At 50.3% G+C, this 20,959-nt stretch overlaps 2 protein-coding genes across 2 annotated transcripts; both read right to left on the bottom strand.

Moving 5' to 3' along the window:
• Nucleotides 1–643: 643 nt before the first annotated feature.
• Nucleotides 644–6,703, bottom strand: NECAP2 (NECAP endocytosis associated 2). Its single transcript, XM_014951887.1, has 8 exons — nt 6,548–6,703; nt 5,261–5,361; nt 5,042–5,146; nt 4,412–4,493; nt 3,606–3,714; nt 3,054–3,219; nt 1,779–1,863; nt 644–1,461 (listed from the first exon to the last, which is right to left on the bottom strand). The coding sequence occupies exons 1-8, from the start codon at nt 6,649–6,651 to the stop codon at nt 1,413–1,415; spliced, it is 801 nt and encodes a 266-aa protein (XP_014807373.1). The 5' UTR covers nt 6,652–6,703; the 3' UTR covers nt 644–1,412.
• Nucleotides 6,704–7,408: 705 nt separating this feature from the next.
• SZRD1 (SUZ RNA binding domain containing 1) lies at nt 7,409–19,249 on the bottom strand. The gene is made up of 4 exons (XM_014951868.1): nt 19,196–19,249; nt 18,930–18,979; nt 17,696–17,950; nt 7,409–9,765 (listed from the first exon to the last, which is right to left on the bottom strand). The coding sequence occupies exons 1-4, from the start codon at nt 19,247–19,249 to the stop codon at nt 9,663–9,665; spliced, it is 462 nt and encodes a 153-aa protein (XP_014807354.1). The 3' UTR covers nt 7,409–9,662.
• Between the last annotated feature and the right edge of the window lie 1,710 nt (nt 19,250–20,959).

Raw genomic sequence — 20,959 nt, 5'->3', positions numbered from 1 at the left:
CCCCCCCAAAAAAAAACCCTGGCCCCCCCCCCCCGCCCGGGGGGGGGGGGGTCGGTGTCTCCCAGCCCCTCACACCCCCAGGAAAATGCCGTTTCTCCTCCCCCCAAAAACCACGGGATTGAGGATTTCTGGATTCTCAGTTTTTTTTCAGGAGGCAGGAGATGCCTCCAGGGTTCCCCCCCCCCTCCCCTACCTTTAGGGAGGCAAAAAAATCTTATTTCTCCCCCCTCACCCCCCCAAAATTTTTCCTCCTTACCTTCTCCTCCCGGAGCCCTTCACAACCATCAACCCAGCGCTAAGCAACCAGCCTCTGTTGTGCTTCCCTGTGTGTCCCCCCCGTCTCCTCGACACCAGCAAGGAGGGGGGAAGATCCATAAAAAACCCTACTCCCCACAGCGGGGGGGGGTTAAAAAAAATCATATTTGGCATTAAACCCACTTTATTATTCATTTTTTCCAGCTTACAGCGCTCCCCTGGCTCCAAACCCTCACCAACAGGTGAAGCGAAACCCTGGAAATCAAAATGCTCCTCCATCCAGATGGAAATGATAATGAAAAAATAAATAAAAATAACCAAGAAAAGAGAATTTGTACACGGAAAAGCCTTCATATAAATAGGTAAGAAAATATTTATTTGTTTAAAGAGAGGAATCTCAAAGAGACCGACTCCGCGCTGTCCTTCATGGCAAATACCGCTTCATAAAATCTCCGCAGAAGTAAAAAAAAAAAATCATAAAAAACCCCCAACCAACCAACCCCTCCAAAAAAATCTCTCTCTTCAAAATAGAGGTGAAAAAATACATCTTCCCGGTGTAAGGAATTGAGGATTTCAGCATCAAAAAGGCAGCGGTTTGGCTTCCCCGCCCCCTCCCCCCCCAGCTGCAGGGCAGAGAAAAAAGCACTGAGAAAAAAAATATTGGGGGGAGGGGGGGGGCATTTCGTTTGGATTTTCACCAGCAAAGTGTCTCCAGGAGGACACCCCCCACCAGGGAAAAGGTTTATCCAGCCCAAATCCACCAGGAAAAAGGCTCCCGGGAGGCTCCGTCGCCTCCAAAATGACCTTAATTAGGGCAGGGCTGAGAGTGAGGGTCCCCCCCTCCTCACCCTCTCGTTAATTAAGACGAGGTGATGAAGCTGATGGCTTTTTTTTATCTTGAAGGAGAAGCCTCCGAGGTTCATCCAGGTGAAAAATAAAAATAAAGCCCCCCCTTCCCCTCCCCGAGGCGGAGGGCGCCGGCGTGGAGTGTTTTAAGGCACATCTTGGTTTATTTCAGCATTTCGATGCCGTGGGGGGGTGGGGGGGTTGGATATTTAAGGGCAGGAGGGGGGGTGTCCCCCCAAACCCCCCCTGCTTTGGTCCAGAAGGAGTGAGGATGATCCCAGCACCCGGGGGGGGACACGAGGGGCCGGGGTTCAGAACTGAACCCAGCCTGTGTTTGTCTGGGTCGGGTTAGAAGCTGACCTGGAGAGGGGGGAAAAAAAAGGGAAAAAAAGAGGTTTTAGATACTGAAAGGGCTGAGACAGGCGGGGAGGGAGGTGGGGAGCCAGAAATGGGTCACCCCAACCCTGGGGAAAGATGGGGTGGGGAGGAAGAGGAAGGCAGCACCCACGGACCTTCAGCAAACTGGGGGAGATGGGACACACGCTGTCAGAGCCACTTTTAAATCCCCAACGGGGGTTTGGACGGAGCCGTGTCCCCCAGCCCAGCATTTTGGTTCAGATGTTTGGGTTTTTTAATGCTGTGGGGCCACACACACAAATAAGCCCCCCGGGCCTCACCCTGAAGCTTTGGCAAAGTCTCCCCAAACATCGGTGGTGGCGGTGGAAGGAGCAGCAGGAGGCTGTGGCCAGGCCAAGAGAGAGTCTGTGGGCAGCCAGGAACGTCGGGAGGAGAGAAAGCAAACATCAGGGGTTATTGCATAGAGTCACAGAATGCTATGGGGTGGGAAGGGACCTCTGGAGATCACCCAGTCCAACCCCCTGCCACAGCAGGGCCACCCAGAGCAGGTCCCACAGGAACGTGTCCAGGGGGGGTTGGAATGTCTCCAGAGAAGGAGACTCCACCACCTCTCTGGGCAGCCTCTGCCAGGGCTCTGCCACCCTCACAGCAAACAAGTTCCTCCTCATGTTGAGATGGAACTTCCAAACTTCAAGTTTGTGCCCATTCCCTCTTGTCCTGTCCCTGGGCACCACTGGAAAAAGCCTGGCCCCATCCTCCTGACACCCACCCTGGAAGGATTTAGAGGTGTTGATCAGATCCCCCCTCAGCCTTCTCTTCTCCAGACTGAACAGACCCAAGTCCCTCAGCCTTTCCTCAGCACAGAGATGCTCCAGGCCCCTCAGCATCTCTGTAGCCTCTGCTGGACCCTCTCCAGCAGTTCCCTGTCCTTCTGGAACTGGGCAGCCCAGAACTGGTCCCAGTGCTCCAGATGGGGCCTCCCCAGGGCAGAGCAGAGGGGCAGGATGACCTCCCTCCACCTGCTGCTCACACTCTTCCTCATGCCCCCCAGGATGCCACTGGCCTTCTTGGCCACCAGGGCCCATTGCTGGCTCCTGGGCATCCTGTTGGCCACCAGGACTCCCAGGCCTTTCTCCTCAGAGCTGCTCTCCAGCAGGTCACCCCCAACCTGTGCTGGTTTGGGGGGGTTATTCCTCCCCAGGTTCAGCACCCTGCACTTGCCCTTGATGAACCTCATCCGGTTCCTCTCTGCCCAACTCTCCAGCCTGTCCAGGTCTCTCTGGATGGTGGCACAGCCTTCTGGGGTGTCAGCCACCCCTCCTAGTTTTGTGTCATCAGCAAACGTGCTGAGGGGACATCCCATCCCTTCATCCAGGTCATTGATGAAGATATTGAAGAGGACCAGACCCAGTGCTGACCCCTGACTTCCAGCTGGATTCTGTGCCCCTACCCACGACCCTCCGGGCTCTGTCTTTCAGTCAGTTTTCAATCCACTCTTTCCCACTCTTATTCCCAGATTCCCCCCTCTGTTTTCCCAAATTTGAGGGATAAAATGGAACAGAAAGAGCTTTCGTGGTGGCAGTGTGCCCACGGACCTGTGATGGGGGTGCCTGGCAGCTGGTGGGGCGCGGAGCCGGCAGATGGAGGACAAACTGGAGCTGAAGATTTTCCTCCAGGAGGAGGGGGGAGCAAGCTCAGGCCCCCGAGACTCGAGGGACGTGGCCTGGTGTTCCCCGTTGCTCCTTCTTTTTTCTTCATATTCTGAAAGAAGAGAGGGAAACCCGGGTGGTGTCACGGTTCAATCCAGAGCCGGAGCGTGATTTCTCCCAGCCAGGGCTCGCGCGAAGCCAAATTGCTTTATTCTGGGGGGGAAAAAAAACTACTGTGTTGTGACATCCCGCTGGTGGAGGAGCAAAAAGCATCAAAACAAGGACCTTTTTTATCCACAAAACCCCCATCACCAACCCACAGACCTGGATCTGTAACGAGGAACTCTAAGAACACCCCCTCTGCAAATCACTGCACTCGGTGATATCACCAAGGGCTTCCCCCTGCACGGGGATTTTGGGGAGAAGCTGCTGCTTCCTCTGGTGTTCCCCCCGCCAAGGGAAACCCCGGGGGTGGATTTAGCTGGGAAAGCCCCTCACCGCAATGTTGAGTTTGATGGTTTGCCCCTCCTTGAAGCCCAGGTCCAGTTTGGGTCCCTGCTCAGGGTTCTCGGCCTGTTTGGCCAGCTCACTCTGCTGCCTCACCCATCTGCAGGAATTCAAGGAGAAGAAAAGGAGACGTCAAAACGACCAGCCTGAGGCTCCCCCCGGAACAAATCCTGCCCCAGATCATCCCCTCTGCCCGGCAGCAGCTCTTTAAAGGTGCTGGATGTGATCTGAGACCTCACCAGCGCCGGGGGAATGATCCCCACCAGCGGCTCACGGATCCTCCACGAGCAGCACATCCCACCCTGCCCCAACGCCCCAGCGTCTCCCAGCAGCTGGAGCAGCATCCCAGTCCCTCAGGAGCAGCCCCTTGCTGGTGGCACGTGAATAGATGGAAAGGAATTAGGGAATGTGCCCCCTGGGGGAATGATCCCCACCAGCGGCTCGAGCCGCACGGATCCTCCATGAGCAGCACATCCCATCCTGCCCCAAAGCCCCAGCGTCTCCCAGCAGCTGGAGCAGCGCCCCAGTCCCTCAGGAGCAGCCCCTTGAACAGAAGGAAAGGAAATTAGGGAACGTGCCCAATTTTGGAACTGGGAAGCCCAGTTTGGGAGCCTGCTGGGAAATATTTGCGAGAGGGAGAGCTGCCTGTGCAGAGGAACAGGCGTTTCCACCGCTTTACACCACGCTTGCCCTCTCAAGCGCGACAGGAGTCACAGCTTCCTCTTCCCCTCCGCTTCTGGCAGACACCCAGGAAAAGAAATTGAGCTGAGGGGACACGGGGAGAGGCCCAAACTCACTTAAAATGGTCTTGGAGAGCCACGTTGAAGTCAAAAGCATCCCCTCGGTCGACAAAGCCGACTCCGATGAAAGCTCGGCGGCCTGGGGGAGGAGGAAGAGTGAGGGCTGGAGTCACAAAGCAGCAGAGGAAGAGCAAGAGGACACCCTGTCCTGTACATCCCCGTGCCCTCCACCTCCTCCAGCTGGAGCTGGGACTCCAGAAAACAGAGATACGGGCCTGGAGATATCTTTAGCTTGTTGGTTGCGTGCACAGGGCTTAGTAAAACTAGCTTTTAAATTAGTAACAGCAAGTCAGAGCAGAAATTGGTGATGATTTTTCACAGAGAGGCGTCCTCGGGCCAAGGTCGAGCAGCAAAATGAAACTGTTTTTATTCCTGGTGAAGGACAGAGCGCGGCTGACACGTGGGAGTGAGACAATTCACCCCTTTGCCACTGTAGGCAGGGAACATTTAGCCCTTGAAAGCAGGAATCCTTCAGCAAAAAAAAAAAAGAGCAGCGAGGGCACCACAGGCTTTTCTGAGGAGATTCCCTGGATCTGCTCCCCACATAAAAAAAAAAAAGAGCAGCGAGGGCACTGCAGACTTTCTGAGGAGATTCCCTGGATCTGTTCCCCACGTATCACCACGTACCATTCCCATCTTCGATCCGGAGGACAAAATATCTGCTGGAGTCTGTCACACTCTCCACAGCGATGCCAGGGAACTGCTCCACGGGCGCCTGGGCGAAGAGTTCTCCTGAAAAAAGGGAAACAGGAGCAGGTGAATGCCGGGGCGTAGCCTCTCTGCCTCATCTTCCTCCCCAGGAAGAAGGGCGCGGAGCCGTCGCCTTCCCCTCCTCCTCCTCCTCACCTGAGGTCTTGTCTTCCAGCTTAATGAAGGCCAGCTTGCCCTTGGCGGTGATGCGCAGCCTGCCGCTCCACGCCGGCTGGTCCAGCTGCCACTCTGCAGCTCTGGAGAAAAGAGGAAACGGCCACCGAGGCCTGAGCTGCTTCTCACATCCCAGACAACACCACCAACCTATTTTAATGCCCCCCCATAACACATCCCGAAACTGCTCTGCTCCACACCCCTCAGCGAGAGCGAGAACCCGCCGGCGCCCACGCTCGCGGGGGAAGGAGGGAGATTTGTCACCACATCTGTCCTTTCGCCCCAAACCAGCTGGGCCCCCAAAAAACCGGGTGTCGGGTCCCAGCGGGGGCCTGGGTGAGAATTGCATAAGAGGTTTCGCTTCCCTTTCCACAGAATCTTCAGCTCAACAGCAGTCTTTCGGGGGCAATGAGCTGCCTTAGCTACAGCCTGGCTCTGCTGAGGGGGAGAGGAGCCCCAAAACACACATAGGGGGGGTGGAGATACCCCATTGGGGGCTGGGATGTGGGGCAGAGATACCTCAAAGGGAGTAAGGAGAGAGGAAAGGAGCCCCAAAACACACATGGGGGGTGGAAATATCCCACTGGGGGCCAGGATGTGGGGCAGAGATACCTCAAGGGGGGTAAGGAGAGAGGAGAGCCCCAAAATGCACAGGGGGGTGTGGAGATACCCTGCTGGGGGCCAGGATGTGGGGCAGAGATACCTCAAGGGGGGTAAGAAGAGGGGAGAGGAGCCCCAAAACACACATAGAGGGGGTGGAGATACCTCACTGGGGGCCGGGATGTGGGGCAGAGACACCTCAAGGGGAGGTCAAGTCCAGGCTGAGAGGAAAGGAGCCCCAAAACACGGGGGTGTGGGGGTGGAGATAACCCGCTGGGGGCCAGGATGTGGGGCAGGGATACCTCAAGGGGGATAAGGCCTGGCTGCCCCACAGCCAGGGGGAGCAGACACCCTGTGGGACAGCCAGGCCTTTCCACCCTTGAGGTATCTCTGCCCCACATCCCGTAAGCCAGGCCTTACACCCCACCTTGAGCTATCCCTGCCCCACATCCCGCACACCTTATGGGGAGGGGATCCCCACACCCCACAGGGAAGGGGGCAAACCCCCCCCCCCACACACACACTCCCATGACAGGAGGAGCAGACACCCTGTGGGGAGGGAGGGAGGGACCAACCGCCACGTAACCCACTGAGGGGGCAAGAAGCAAACCCCCCCTTCCCACAGCGGGCCGGAGCTGAGGGGAGAGAGAGAGAGGGGCAGGCCCCCACCTGTAGCCGCGGTTGGAGGCCCGCGGCGGCACCCGGTAGACGTGTACCGCCGGCTTCACGCACAGCACTGCCTCGTACTCCTCCTCCTCCGCCATGGCCGCCATCGCGGCGGAACTCCTCCTCCTCCTCCCGCCGCCGCCGCCGCTCTGGCCTCTCCCGCCTCCATGGTACGTCCCGCCTCCATGGTACCGCCCCCATTTCACCCCCCTCGGCGGGCCCGAGGGGAGAGGCGGCCCTTCCGCCGCCGCCGCCTCAGCGCCCCCTGGCGGGCGGGAGGTCCCGCTGCCGCCCCTTTCCTCCTCCCACTCAATGCAAAGGCGCTTTTTTTCCCCCAATTTCGCCTTAAATAAAAAAAATATTAAAAAAAAAGATTAAAAATAAATAAAAATCCCCTTCATAAGAGGGAGACAGAGCTCACGAAACGGTCAGCGCACCCTGAGCCCTCCTTGCCACCTCAACAACACCTGAGGCGGGAGGCCACCACATAGCACAAAAATAAATTAATTCAATTAAATTAAATCAAATTTACTTATTTTATCCTCCACGGAGAGAGGCAGCATCAGCACAGCTCATGCCAGCGTTTGGAAATCACATCTTCCCTCTGAGCGCTTCCAATTCCCACCCTCCTTGGGCCACATCTCCCCAAGCGAGTCTAAAAAACGGGCCAAAATTCCCCCTTTTTGGGTAAATCTTGGCACAAACGCTCCCAGATTTTACCTTCCTGACGAATTTATTTATTTTTATTTATTTTTTTAAGGCTCTACTTGCGCTGGGAGCTTAAACTGCCAACGAAACGTCCCTCCTGCAGCAGCCCCTGGGAGAAACAGGGGATAAAAGGAGAGAAAAAAAAAAAAAAAGGCGTTAAAAGTTTAAAGACATTTATTTAAAATACAATTTTATAAAACGTTTTTTTCTTTTCGGCGCACGTTTTTGGGGTGAATAAAAAAAAAAAAGAGAAACCCAACAGGCGGTACCGTGTTTATCCTCCGGGGCAGGAACGAGCGCCCAGCCCTGCCCGCAGGCGGGACGTGTCCTGGGCACCGGGACGGAGGAACCGGGAGATTTCGGTGCCGGAGACAGAGATTTTTAGTGCCAAAAAAAAAAAAAAATGGACATTTCGGTGCCAGAAATAGAGATTTCGGTGCCGGAGATCAAGATTTCAGTGCTAAGAGGTGGCAGCTTTAACGCTGGCCGGCTACACCGCGAATCGGGTGAATTTGGAGGGGTGTGTTGTTGTTTTTTGGCCATTAAAAGCTATTTTTAGTAATAATTAAGGAAAGTTGCGGTGACTAACGGTTATTGCTGACGTCCTTCTCCCCTCCCACTCCCCCTCCCCCCCAACCCCGGGGGCTCATTCTGGCTGGGGATAAATATAAACCCTCCCCAAAAAAATAAAGCACCGGCGGTTGGGGTGACATCTGCCCGCCCATCCCCACCATCCTGGGTGCTTTAATCAGCTAATTAACGCTCTAGCAGATTCTTTTTATACACAGGTAGTTTTATTTTACCGTTTTTCTTTTGTTTTTTTGTTGTTTGTTTGTTTTTTTTTCTTTTTAAGCCGTATTTCCATACACGTCTTTTTTGTCCGGTCACTTCCTCCCTTCGGGTGGAAGGTGGCTTTAATGAAGATTTTGCTCGTTAACCCTTGAACCTACTGAGCACGAAGCGGCAGGAAGGGCTGCACCCGTAGAGGATAATCCACCGATAACCAGAAATTGGTTTCTAGGTACCGTTCCCCTCCGAGGAGAGCGTTTAGTGTTCATCTAATCCCTCCGTATTAAGCGAGATTAATTAGGTCAGCTTCATCCCCCCCGGGGGTTGGAGGTGGGGAGGGGGGGAAACATCCACCTTCTTGAGGACCACCAGCCTCTTCCCGGGAGCCGGAGGAGGAAAATCCCATCCCCGAAACAGGGAAAAAACAGGGGGAAATCATCCAGGCTTTATCCAACGCCGGGTTTGTTCCTGCCATCCGTGGATTTGGGGAGGCAAACGCAGCTCGTACCGTGATGGAGACGGGACTTGAGGCTTCGTCGCTCGGGGTTGAGACCCTCGGGATGTCCCCAGGCTCCTCCTCACCCCGTTAATTCCTCGGAGCGGTGCCGGTTCCTCTCCTCACACCGGAGCCCTGATCCTTCGCCGCGTTGGCTCTCTCCGCCGCAAAAGAGCGGCTTTTTCCACGGGATCTGTCTCGGGACAGATTCCACGGGATATTCTCCCCAAATATAAAAAAAACAGGAAAAAAAAAAAAACCAAAACCACAAAAAAAAAATAAAATAAAGATGTGTTTGAAGCTTTTTCTTCCAAGCCAGCAGAAAAATACCAGCCAAGCTTTACCAGGTGCAAGACGTAAACTCAGTGGTCGGACTCCGGATGGGAAAAGCCGGGTATCCGGGAATCCACTCCCAGGAGCTTGGCAGCAGTAGGAAAGAGAGACCAAGAAGCAAGAGCTTTCATCAAACCCGAGCCGTTAAAAGTCGCAGAAATTCACGGAAACTCCTTTTTTTTTTTTTTTTTCCCCCGAACGCTTAACTACCTTCTCTCAATGAAAACAAACCCAGTTAAAACCTTTCCCATGCACTCCGTTGATCCGATATACAGAAAACAACCAGGAAAAAAAAACAAAAACCAAAAAACAATAAAAATAAAATATAAAGAGATCCTTTGAAAACAGAACTTGCTCTTAAAGTGAGGAGGACAACATGCACGTCTGGGGAGGCTTCCCATAGGTTGTTTTTTTTTCCTTAAATCCCAGGTTATGGGTACAACAAACATTATTGCTGGCGCTAGCTTCAACCCACGTGGCACACACACGGCTCCCTGCACCCCTCCGAGTCCTTTACACACACACATCCCCCCCTCTCTGCCTCGTCGTCCCCCCCTTTTTTTTTTTTTTCTCCTTTCTCCAGCGCCTCGGGGACAGCCCTTCTCGGTCACAGTGGGTGGAGAGGGGAGGTCACAGTGCGTGGGGGTTGAAGGTCACAGTGGGCAGAGCAAAGGGGGAATCACAGTGCAAATAAACCAGGGAGTTCCCTTTGCTCGAGTCCGTTTGGCCGTCCCGGCAGCGCGACCCGTGGCGGCGGACCCTGCCTTCCGCAGCGGCATCTCCCGCCCGCGTTTATCTGCGTTGTTTGAAGCCTTGTGAGCCATCGGGACCCAGGGGCTGCCTGATCACATTGTTGGGCTGTCTGGTGTCTTCTGGCTGGGAGAGCCTCGGCGGCCTGCCAGGAGAAAGGAGAACAGAGATTGTTAAAATGCCAAAAAAAAAAGCAGCTCCCTAAAATCCAAAACCTCATGGAAGAGTCAAGTCGAGCAACCATTGTGGAAAAGTCCAGTCAAGTAAGAACCCCCTCGTGGAAAAGTCAAGTCAAAGTCAAGTCAAAGTCAAGTCAAAGTCAAAAAACCTTGGGAAAAGCCAAGGATACACCCCACCAGGATAACTCCAGTTGCCCACACTCCTCTCTAAACCCCCAGCACACTCTTCCATGGGTCCAAGATAACCTTTCAGGCCTTACCAGGTGCTCACGCTTCCTTTAGCTCCCATCAAAGATCTATGATGATTTATGATCAGAGGCTGGTGTGGTTGAAAAATCCAACAATATCAAACTCAGAGTTTATTCCTTTCCAAAGATTTGGGAGTTTGATTCTCAAGTAGCAAAGGGAAACTACAGGGAGAACACGATGACGTCAAATTACCTGTGTTCGTTTAAAATGCTTAAGTTCCACGCTCCCGACTGCACGTGGCAGCTCCCTTAAATCCAAAACCTCGTGGAAAAGTCAAGTCAAGTCAACACACCTCATGAAAAAGTCCAGTCAAGTGAGAACCCCTCCATGGAAAAGTCAAGTCAAGTCAACACATCTCATGAAAAAGTCCAGTCAAGTAAGAACCCCTCCATGGAAAAGTCAAGTCAAGTCAAGTCAAAAAACCTTGGGAAAAGCCAAGGATGACTCCAGTTGCCCACACTCCTCTCTATACCCCCAGCACACTCTTCCATGGGTCTAAGATAACCTTTCAGGCCTTACCAGGTGCTCACGCTTCCTTTATCTCCCATAAATTTAACATCTATGATGATTCATGATCAGAGGCTGTTGTGGTTGGGAAATCCAACAATATCAAACTAGGACTTTATTCCTTTCCAAAGATTTGGGAGTCTGATTCTCAAGTTGCCACAGGAAACTACAGGCGAGTACGGTGACGTAAAATTAACCTGCGTTCGTTTAAAATGCTTGAGTTCCACGCTCCCGACTGCACGTGGCAGCTCCCTTAAATCCAAAACCTCGTGGAAAAGTCAAGTCAAGTCAACACACCTCATGAAAAAGTCCAGTCAGGTAAGAACCCCCTCATGGAGAGTGAGAACCCCTCCATGGAAAAGTCAAGTCAAGTCAACACATCTCATGAAAAAGTCCAGTCAAGTAAGAACCCCTCCATGGAAAAGTCAAGTCAAGTCAAGTCAAAAAACCTTGGGAAAAGCCAAGGATAACTCCGGTTGCCCACACTCCTCTCTAAACCCCCAGCACACTCTTCCATGGGTCTAAGATAACCTTTACAGCCTCACCAGGTGCTCACGCTTCCTTTATCTCCCATCAGTTTGACATCTATGATGATTTATGATCAGAGGCTGTTGAGGATGAAAAATCCAACAATATCAAACTAGGACTTTATTCCTTTCCAAAGATTTGGGAGTCTGATTCTCAAGTAGCCAAGGGCCACAGGAAACTACAGGGAGAGCACGGTGACGTCAAATTACCTGCGTTCATTTAAAATGCTTAAGTTCCACGGTCCCAGCTGCACATGGCAGCTCCCTTAAATCCAAAACCTCGTGGAAAAGTCAAGTCAAGTCAACACACCTCATGAAAAAGTCCAGTCAAGTAAGAACCCCTCCATGGAAAAGTCAAGTCAAGTCAAGTCAAAAAACCTTGGGAAAAGCCAAGCCAGATAACTCCAGTTGCCCACACTCCTCTCTAAACCCTCAGCACACTCTTCCATGGGTCTAAGATAACCTTTACAGCCTCACCAGGTGCTCACGCTTCCTTTATCTCCCATCAAAGATCTATGATTATTTATGATCAGAGGCTGTTGTGGTTGGAAAGTCCAACAATATCAAACTAGGACTTTATTCCTTTCCAAAGATTTGGGAGTCTGATTCTCAAGTAGCCACAGGAAACTACAGGGAGAGCACGGTGACGTCAAATTACCTGTGTTCGTTTAAAATGCTTGAGTTCCACGCTCCCAACTGCACGTGGCAGCTCCCTTAAATCCAAAACCTCATGGAAAAGTCAAGTCAAGTCAAGTCAACACACCTCATGAAAAAGTTCAGTCAAGTAAGAATCCCCTCATGGAAAAGTCAAGTCAAGTCAAGTCAAAAAACCTTGGGAAAAGCCAAGCCAGATAACTCCAGTTGCCCACACTCCTCTCTAAACCCTCAGCACACTCTTCCATGGGTCTAAGATAACCTTTCTGGCCTTACCAGGTGCTCACGCTTCCTTTATCTCCCATAAATTTAACATCTATGATGATTTATGATCAGAGGCTGTTGATGTTGGAAAATCTAACAATATCAAACTCAGTTTATTCCTTTCCAAAGATTTGGGAGTCTGATTCTCAAGTAGCCATGGGAAACTACAGGGAGAGCACGGTGACGTCAAATTAACCTGTGTTCATTTAAAAAGCTTAAGTTCCACGGTCCTGACTGCACGTGGCAGCTCCCTTAAATCCAAAACCTCATGGAAAAGTCAAGTCAAGTCAAGTCAAGTCAACATAGCTCATGAAAAAGTTCAGTCAAGCAAGAATCCCCTCATGGAAAAGTCAAGTCAAAAAAAAAAAACCTTGGGAAAAGCCAAGGATAACTCTGGTTGCCCACACTCCTCTCTAAACCCCCAGCACACTCTTCCATGGGTCTAAGATAACCTTTACAGCCTTACCAGGTGCTCACGCTTCCTTTATCTCCCATCAATTGGAGATCTATGATGATTTATGATCAGAGGCTGGTGTGGTTGAAAAATCCAACAATATCAAACTAGGACTTTATTCCTTTCCAAAGATTTGGGAGTTTGATTCTCAAGTAGCAAAGGGAAACTACAGGGAGAACACGGTGACGTCAAATTACCTGTGTTCGTTTAAAATGCTTAAGTTCCACGCTCCCGACTGCACGTGGCAGCTCCCTTAAATCCAAAACCTCATGGAAAAGTCAAGTCAAGTCAACACACCTCATGAAAAAGTCCAATCAAGTAAGAACCCCCTCATGGAAAAGTCAAGTCAAGTCAAAAACCTTGGGAAAAGCCAAGGATGACACCAGTTGCCCACACTCCTCTAACCCCCCAGCACACTCCTCCATGGGTCTAAGATAACCTTTCTGGCCTTACCAGGTGCTCACGCTTCCTTTATCTCCCATCAATTGGAGATCTATGATGATTTATGATCAGAGGCTGGTGTGGTTGAAAAATTTAACAATATCAAATTAGGACTTTATTCCTTTCCAAAGATTTGGGAGTTTGATTCTCAAGTAGCCACAGGAAACTACAGGGAGAGCACAGTGACATCAAATTGCCTGTGTTCGTTTAAAATGCTTAAGTTCCACACTCCCGACTGCACGTGGCAGCTCCCTTAAATCCAAAACCTCGTGGAAAAGTCAAGTCAAGTCAACACACCTCATGAAAAAGTCCAGTCAGGTAAGAACCCCCTCATGGAGAAGTCAAGTCAAGTCAAGTCAAGTCAAGTCAAGTCAAGTCAAGTCAAGTCAAGTCAAGTCAAGTCAAGTCAAGTCAAGTCAAGTCAAGTCAAGTCAAGTCAAGTCAAGTCAAGTCAAGTCAAGTCAAGTCAAGTCAAGTCAAGTCAAGTCAAGTCAAGTCAAGTCAAGTCAAGTCAAGTCAAGTCAAGTCAAGTCAAGTCAAGTCAAGTCAAGTCAAGTCAAGTCAAGTCAAGTCAAGTCAAGTCAAGTCAAGTCAAGTCAAGTCAAGTCAAGTCAAGTCAAGTCAAGTCAAGTCAAGTCAAGTCAAGTCAAGTCAAGTCAAGTCAAGTCAAGTCAAGAAACCTTGGGAAAAGCCAAGGATAACTCCAGTTGCCCACATTCCTCTCTATATCCCCAGCACACTCTTCCATGGGTCTAAGATAACCTTTACAGCCTCACCAGGTGCTCACGCTTCCTTTATCTCCCATAAATTTAACATCTATGATGATTTATGATCAGAGGCTGTTGATGTTGGAAAATCTAACAATATCAAACTCAGTTTATTCCTTTCCAAAGATTTGGGAGTCTGATTCTCAAGTAGCCATGGGAAACTACAGGGAGAGCACGGTGACGTCAAATTAACCTGTGTTCATTTAAAAAGCTTAAGTTCCACGGTCCTAACTGCACGTGGCAGCTCCCTTAAATCCAAAACCTTGTGGAAAAATCAAGTCAAGTCAACACACCTCGTGAAAGAGTCTAGTCAAGTAAGAACCTCCTCATGGAAAAGTCAAGTCAAGTCAAGTCACCTTGGGAAAAGCCAAGGATAACTCTGGTTGCCCACACTCCTCTCTATACCCCCAGCACACTCTTCCATGGGTCTAAGATAACCTTTCTGGCCTTATCAGGTGCTCACGCTTCCTTTATCTCCCATCAATTGGAGATCTGCGATGATTTATGATCAGAGGCTGTTGAGGTTGAAAAATCCAACAATATCAAACTCAGAGTTTATTCCTTTCCAAAGATTTGGGAGTTTGATTCTCAAGTAGCAAAAGGAAACTACAGGGAGAGCACAGTGACATCAAATTGCCTGTGTTCGTTTAAAATGCTTAAGTTCCACACTCCCGACTGCACGTGGCAGCTCCCTTAAATCCAAAACCTCATGGAAAAATCAAGTCGAGTCAACACACCTCATGAAAGAGTCTAGTCAAGTAAGAACCTCCGCATGGAAAAGTCAAGTCAAGTCAAGTCACCTTGGGAAAAGCCAAGGATAACTCTGGTTGCCCACACTCCTCTCTAAACCCCCAGCACACTCCTCCATGGGTCTAAGATAACCTTTCTGGCCTTACCAGGTGCTCACGCTTCCTTTATCTCCCATCAATTGGAGATCTATGATGATTTATGATCAGAGGCTGGTGTGGTTGAAAAATTTAACAATATCAAATTAGGACTTTATTCCTTTCCAAAGATTTGGGAGTCTGATTCTCAAGTAGCCAAGGGCCACGGGAAACTACAGGGAGAGCACGGTGATGTCGAATTACCTGAGTTCGTTTAAAATGCTTAAGTTCCATGCTCCTGACGGCACGTGACAGCTCCCTTAAATCCAAAACCTCATGGAAAAGTCAAGTAGAGCAACCATTGTGGAAAAGTCCAGTCAAGTAAGAACCCCCTCATGGAAAAGTCAAGTCAAGTCAAAGTCAAGTCAAAGTCAAGTCAAAGTCAAGTCAAAGTCAAGTCAAAGTCAAGTCAAGAAACCTTGGGAAAAGCCAAGGATAACTCCAGTTGCCCACATTCCTCTCTATACCCCCAGCACACTCTTCCATGGGTCTAAGATAACCTTTCAGGCCTTACCAGGTGCTCACGCTTCCTTTATCTCCCATAAATTTAACATCTATGATGATTTATGATCAGAGGCTGGTGTGGTTGAAAAATCCAACAATATCAAACTCAGAGTTTATTCCTTTCCAAAGATTTGGGAGTTTGATTCTCAAGTAGCAAAGGGAAACTACAGGGAGAACACGGTGACGTCAAATTACCTGTGTTCGTTTAAAATGCTTAAGTTCCACGCTCCCGACTGCACGTGGCAGCTCCCTTAAATCCAAAACCTCATGGAAAAGTCAAGTCAACACACCTCATGAAAAAGTCCAATCAAGTAAGAAGCCCTCCATGGAAAAGTCAAGTCAAGTCAAATAACCTTGGGAAAAGCCAAGGATAACTCCAGTTGCCCACACTCCTCTCTAAACCCCCAGCACACTCTTCCATGGGTCTAAGATAACCTTTCTGGCCTTACCAGGTGCTCACGCTTCCTTTATCTCCCATCAATTTGACATCTATGATGGTTTATGATCAGAGGCTGTTGTGGTTGAAAAATCCAACAATATCAAACTAGGACTTTAATCCTTTCCAAAGATTTGGGAGTTTGATTCTCAAGTAGCAAAGGGAAACTACAGGGAGAGCACGGTGACGTCAAATTACCTGCGTTCATTTAAAATGCTTAAGTTCCACGCTCCCGACTGCACGTGGCAGCTCCCTTAAATCCAAAACCTTGTGGAAAAATCAAGTCAAGTCAACACACCTCATGAAAAAGTCCAGTCAAGTAAAAAAAACCTCAGGAAAAGCCAAGGATCTGCCCCACTAGGATAATTCTGCCAACGCTCCTCTAGGACTTTAATCCTTTCCAAAGATTTGGGAGTTTGATTCTCAAGTAGCAAAGGGAAACTACAGGGAGAGCACGGTGACGTCAAATTACCTGCGTTCATTTAAAATGCTTAAGTTCCACGCTCCCGACTGCACGTGGCAGCTCCCTTAAATCCAAAACCTTGTGGAAAAATCAAGTCAAGTCAACACACCTCATGAAAAAGTCCAGTCAAGTAAAAAAAACCTCAGGAAAAGCCAAGGATCTGCCCCACTAGGATAACTCTGCCCCTGCTCCTCTCTATACCCCCAGCATGCTCTTCCAGGGGTCTAAGATAACCTTTATCAGGCACTTGTCCACCACTTAACTCCCATAAATTTGAGATTTATGATGATTTATGATCAGAGGCTATTGTGGCTTAAAAATCCAGCAATAGCAAACCAGGACATCATTTCTTTCCAAAGATTGGAAGTCTGATTCTCAAGTAGCCATGATGCACAATGGAACTACAGGGAGAGCACCGTGCTATGAATTCACTCAAGAGTGCTTAAATTCCACTCTCCTGTCTGCAGGTAGCAGCTCCCTTAAGTCAAAAAAACCCCAAAATGTCATGGAAAAGTCAAGTCAAAAAAACTCTGCAGGGAAAAGTCAAGTCAAGTCAAGAACCCCTCATGGAAAGCTCAAGTCAAGCAAAAAAAACCCTCAGAAAAGCCAAGGATATGCCCCACCAGGATACCTGCAGTTGCCCACACTCCTCTCTAAACCCCCAGCACGCTTTTCCAAGGGTCTAAGATAACCTTTCCGGCCACATCAGGTGCTCACGCTTCCTTTATCTCCCATAAATTTGAGATTTATGATTTATGATCAGAGGCTGTTGTGCCTTAAAAATCCCCAAAATATCAAACTAGGACTTCATTTCTTTCCAGAGATTTGAGTGTCTGACCAAGACCCACGGGAAACAACAGGGAGAGCACGGTGCTGCCAAATTACCTGCGTTCATTTAAAAGTGCTTAAACTCGACTCTCCCATCTGCACGTGGCAGGTCCCTTAAATCAAAGAAAACCTTGTGGAAAAGTCAAGTAAAGTCAAAAAAACCTCGGGCCCTCCTTGGGCAGCCCATTCCAATGGCTGAGAACCCTTTCAGTGAAAAAATTTTTCCTAATATCCAGCCTGAACCTCCCCTGGTGTAACTTGAGGCCATTTCCTCTCATCCTGTCGCCTGTGACTTGGGAGAAGAGACCGACCCCCACCTCTCTACACCCTCCTTTCAGGGAGTTGGAGAGAGCAAGAAGGTCTCCCCTCAGCCTCCTCTTCTCCAGGCTGAACACCCCCAGCTCCCTCAGCCTCTCCTCACAAGACTTGTGCTCCAGACCCCTCACCAGCTTTGTCGCCCTTCTCTGGACCCGCTCCAGCACCTCGATGTCTTTTTTATGGTAGGGGGCCCAAAACTGGACACAGCACTCGAGGTGAGGCCTCACCAGTGCCCAGTACAGGGGGACAATCACCTCTCGGGCCCTACTCCCCACGCTGTTCCTGATACAGGCCAGGATGCTGTTGGCCTTCTTGGCCACCTGGGCACACTGCTGGCTCATGTGCAGCCGACAGTCAACCAACCCCCCCAGGTCCTTTTCTGCCGGGCAGCTCCAGCCATTCCTCCCCCAGCCTGTAGCGCTGCCTGGGGTTGTTGTGACCAAAGTGCAGGACCTGGCACGACACCCTCCTTGCTAACAAAGCTTTCCTTTCTCCTTGCTGCCCTCACTCCACTCGAGGAGTTCATCTCCCTCTTCCTGATGGGAAGGTGTTGGTGAGGAGCGGGGGCCAAGCTGTCAGAGCACAAAAGGCTGCTCTCACCTGTCAAGGATGGGCTTCTCCTGCTCTTCTTCGGGGCTCGCGCTGCCCAATATTCGTTTCCTGGCTTCCGCGTACTCCGCTTCCCTCTGCGCCAGGGATTTGACGGGGAAGGCCGGCCTGCTGGCGGAGTTGGGGTTGCTGAGGACGCCGTTGGTCGTCGGCCTCTTCAGGATGCGGATCTGCGGGGGAGGACCTGCAGGAAGGCTGTCGTCCTGAATCACGATCGGCACTTTGGGAGGAGATTTTGACTTTCTGCTGTTTAAAAGAAACAAAACAACGCATTCGGTCGGTGCTTTCTAGACCAAGCATGTTTTTCGCTCTGCGTGCGAATTCCTCCCAGTCAGATGTCACTCCCATGATTAAGAAGCCTGTAATAATTAAAGACCTGGTTATATTTGTAACCCTAAACGAGAGCGGCCAGCGGGTCTGCAGGAGATTAGCTCAGTAAGGGGCAGAAAACCAGTCCCTGCTGCGTTTGACATCTTTAAACTCGGCTGAAGGGAAAGGAAATGGACACCGGGCAAAATCTTTAGCACTTCTATTCAAAGATACTGGTATGAGGACCTCGATTCCATTCCCTGCAAGGACTTTTAGGGCTCCTCTCACCAGGATACCCAGCCTTCTGCTCCAACCTTGCCCATTTCACTTCTCAGAGCCAGCCCTGGTCCTAGTCTCACCATTTGAATTATTTTTTTATAGTCCCTTCTCTGTGTGCAAGACCCAGAGAAGCAATACCAGGATTCCTACTAAGAATCAAAGAGGAAAAAAAAAACAACAAAAAAACCAACAAGAGACTTGTCAGAGGTGATTAGGAATATTTCTGCTAGAAGACAGTGACACACGCCCCTGCCCCAACCCAAAGTTGAGCAGGAAAAGAAAGTCCTACTGACGCAAGACACGGCAATTTAGGGCCATGAGTTGGGATTACCTGACTCACCCATTTCTTCCTTTGAGTGTTTTTTTCTTAAATGGCTTCCCCATAGCTGTAGCTACATCCAGTCTGGAAGACTCTGAAATCAAATCACTCTCAAGAAGCTTTCTGCTGCCCCGCTACGGATCGAAAGGGCCATCTAGTGGCACGAGGAAAGAGATTCCCTATTTCTGAACTCAAACCCGGCACACTCTCCTCACTCTGAAGCTGTTTCCCCACTGTTCCCACTCCCCAGGCCTTTGGATGTCCAACAGCACCACAGGAAAATAAGGGTTTTTTCTCCAAACCACACAGCATCGTTACCTTTCCTTCTGTGTGATCTTCAGCTTCTTTTCCAACCGTCTGTCTATTTCCTACAAAAAAAAAAAAAAGGAGATAAAAATAAAAACCTGAAGGCTTGTCTTGGAAATGGGAGTTTGAGCCTGTCTGCGCACACATTTAATGTCCCAGGGATACTTAGAGGGGGGCAGAGAGAGTGTGTATCTCCAGCTGAGGATGACTTGCAAATCAAGAGGGAGAGAAAAGCAAAGCCACCACGGATATTCCACCGGAGCCATTACTACACCTACAGCAGGCTGGGGATTCTGCGTATCGCTGTCAGGAGGCAGCTGCCAGGCGCTCATCTTTCATTTTAAGGAATTCTGGCTGGCAAAAAAGCTCTATTCGGGGTAAAGAGCCCCCGAAACACGCAGCGAGGTATTCCCAGATCCGAGCAGGAACCGGTGCCGAACCTCTCGGGCAGAGGAGCAGCAGGAGCAGTCGGCCAGGGCGACTCACATCAGCCTACATGCTTGATTTCAGTGGGCCAGCTCAGCCCCAGAGCCTGTAGCCATTCGGAGGACTAGCCGGCAGGGCCGCATTCCTGCTGCTTGCCACAATAATCCTCCTTCAAAAAAAAAAAACCAAAAAACCAACCCAACCCTCCCTGCCCTGCCCGATATGCACCCAAGGATTCGTCAGGGCAGAGCAGAACCTTCTTGCACTTCTCCTTCCCTTTGCATCATCGCTGCCGAGTCATCAATCGGCGGAAAAAGGTATTAATCACCCCCCTGAATGCCAAAAGTGGCTTTAAGCATGTCATCTTCTGTCCAAGGCTCGCACCTACCTTAGCAAAGGTGTTCAGGTTTTGCAAGGGGAGCAATTATGCAGAGAAATGTTGCTAAATAGGAAAATAAAGGGAGCTTTCAGTCCCAATCTCTCTTTAGGTAACCTTCCCCAACCTCCCTGCTATCTTTAGGATCTCCTGACAGGCGATGCTATTAAAAGAGCCGCTGAAACGGCTATGTGTTTTATTTAATCATCAATGAAAAAGGGGGGGGGAAAAAAAAAGCTACCTGAGAGTGTCCTAGTTTCGTCAGCCGATAACTGGCAATCCTGAAGGAAATTCCAAGCTTCTGGCAGGAGGCAGCTGCTCTACTTTTCAGGCGGGTTTGCTTAACTCCGCTGAAAGCTCGCTGCCAGCAGAGCCTACCCTGCTGTCAAAAAACCACAGCAGGCACAACCCAGTAAAGAAACTGGTTTGCACAGTAATTCCCCGATGCCCCAGTAAGCAGGGAATGAACACAAGTCGCTACAAGACGCCAGACCACGGTGTTTGCTCTCTTGGTCACGCAGCTACGCAGGCCCAACAAGCCCACAGCAGCCTTCATTGAGAAAGGAAGAGTTATAACCCAATTTTGGGAAGATAAACAGTGGGTGGGAGGTTGAATTTCCTACCAAACTCTGTACTGGGAGGCGATGGGTGATTTCTAAGGACAAAACCAGGCAGGAGCTTCACATGAGCTGACAGCCAGATCCCAGCCAGAGTCTCCTGTTGAAGGCAAACACACCTGCAGCTTCCTTCCTCTTCAAGAGGAACAAGAGGAAAAATCCCATCCCAACGCTACTCAGGAGGACAGAAAAAAACGTCTATCAGCTGCCTCCTGCCCCCAAAGATGGAGGAACAGGAAGAGGGAGCAGGGAAACGGATATCCCTGCAAGGATGGAGACTCGTAGAGCGGCTGGTGGCAAACAATGAAAGTCCAATTAAGGGGAAGGGGTTAGCTCATCTGCCCACACGACTCCACAAGAGGTTATATCCGGCGATAGAAGAGGCTTTAAAACGCTTTTTCAAACTCAAGAGAGTTAACCACGCCTCCCCAGGGCTCCTGGAAGCGGAGGACTGGAAGGAAGCTTCCTTAAATATCCCTTATTAAATTCTTCAGCGCGTGGGGGAGAGGGATGACAGGAAGGTGGGGCAGAAAAGGGGAGAAAAACTCATTTTGCCTAGTGTTTGGTGCCACACAGTGACTACGGAGCCACCTGCGAGTCAGAAGCCCAGGGCTGAACCACCC

Source organism: Calidris pugnax, unplaced genomic scaffold (assembly GCF_001431845.1).
Source record: "Calidris pugnax isolate Ruff unplaced genomic scaffold, ASM143184v1 scaffold205, whole genome shotgun sequence".
Taxonomy (NCBI): domain Eukaryota; kingdom Metazoa; phylum Chordata; class Aves; order Charadriiformes; family Scolopacidae; genus Calidris; species Calidris pugnax.
This window is presented reverse-complemented; position numbering and strand designations above follow the sequence as displayed.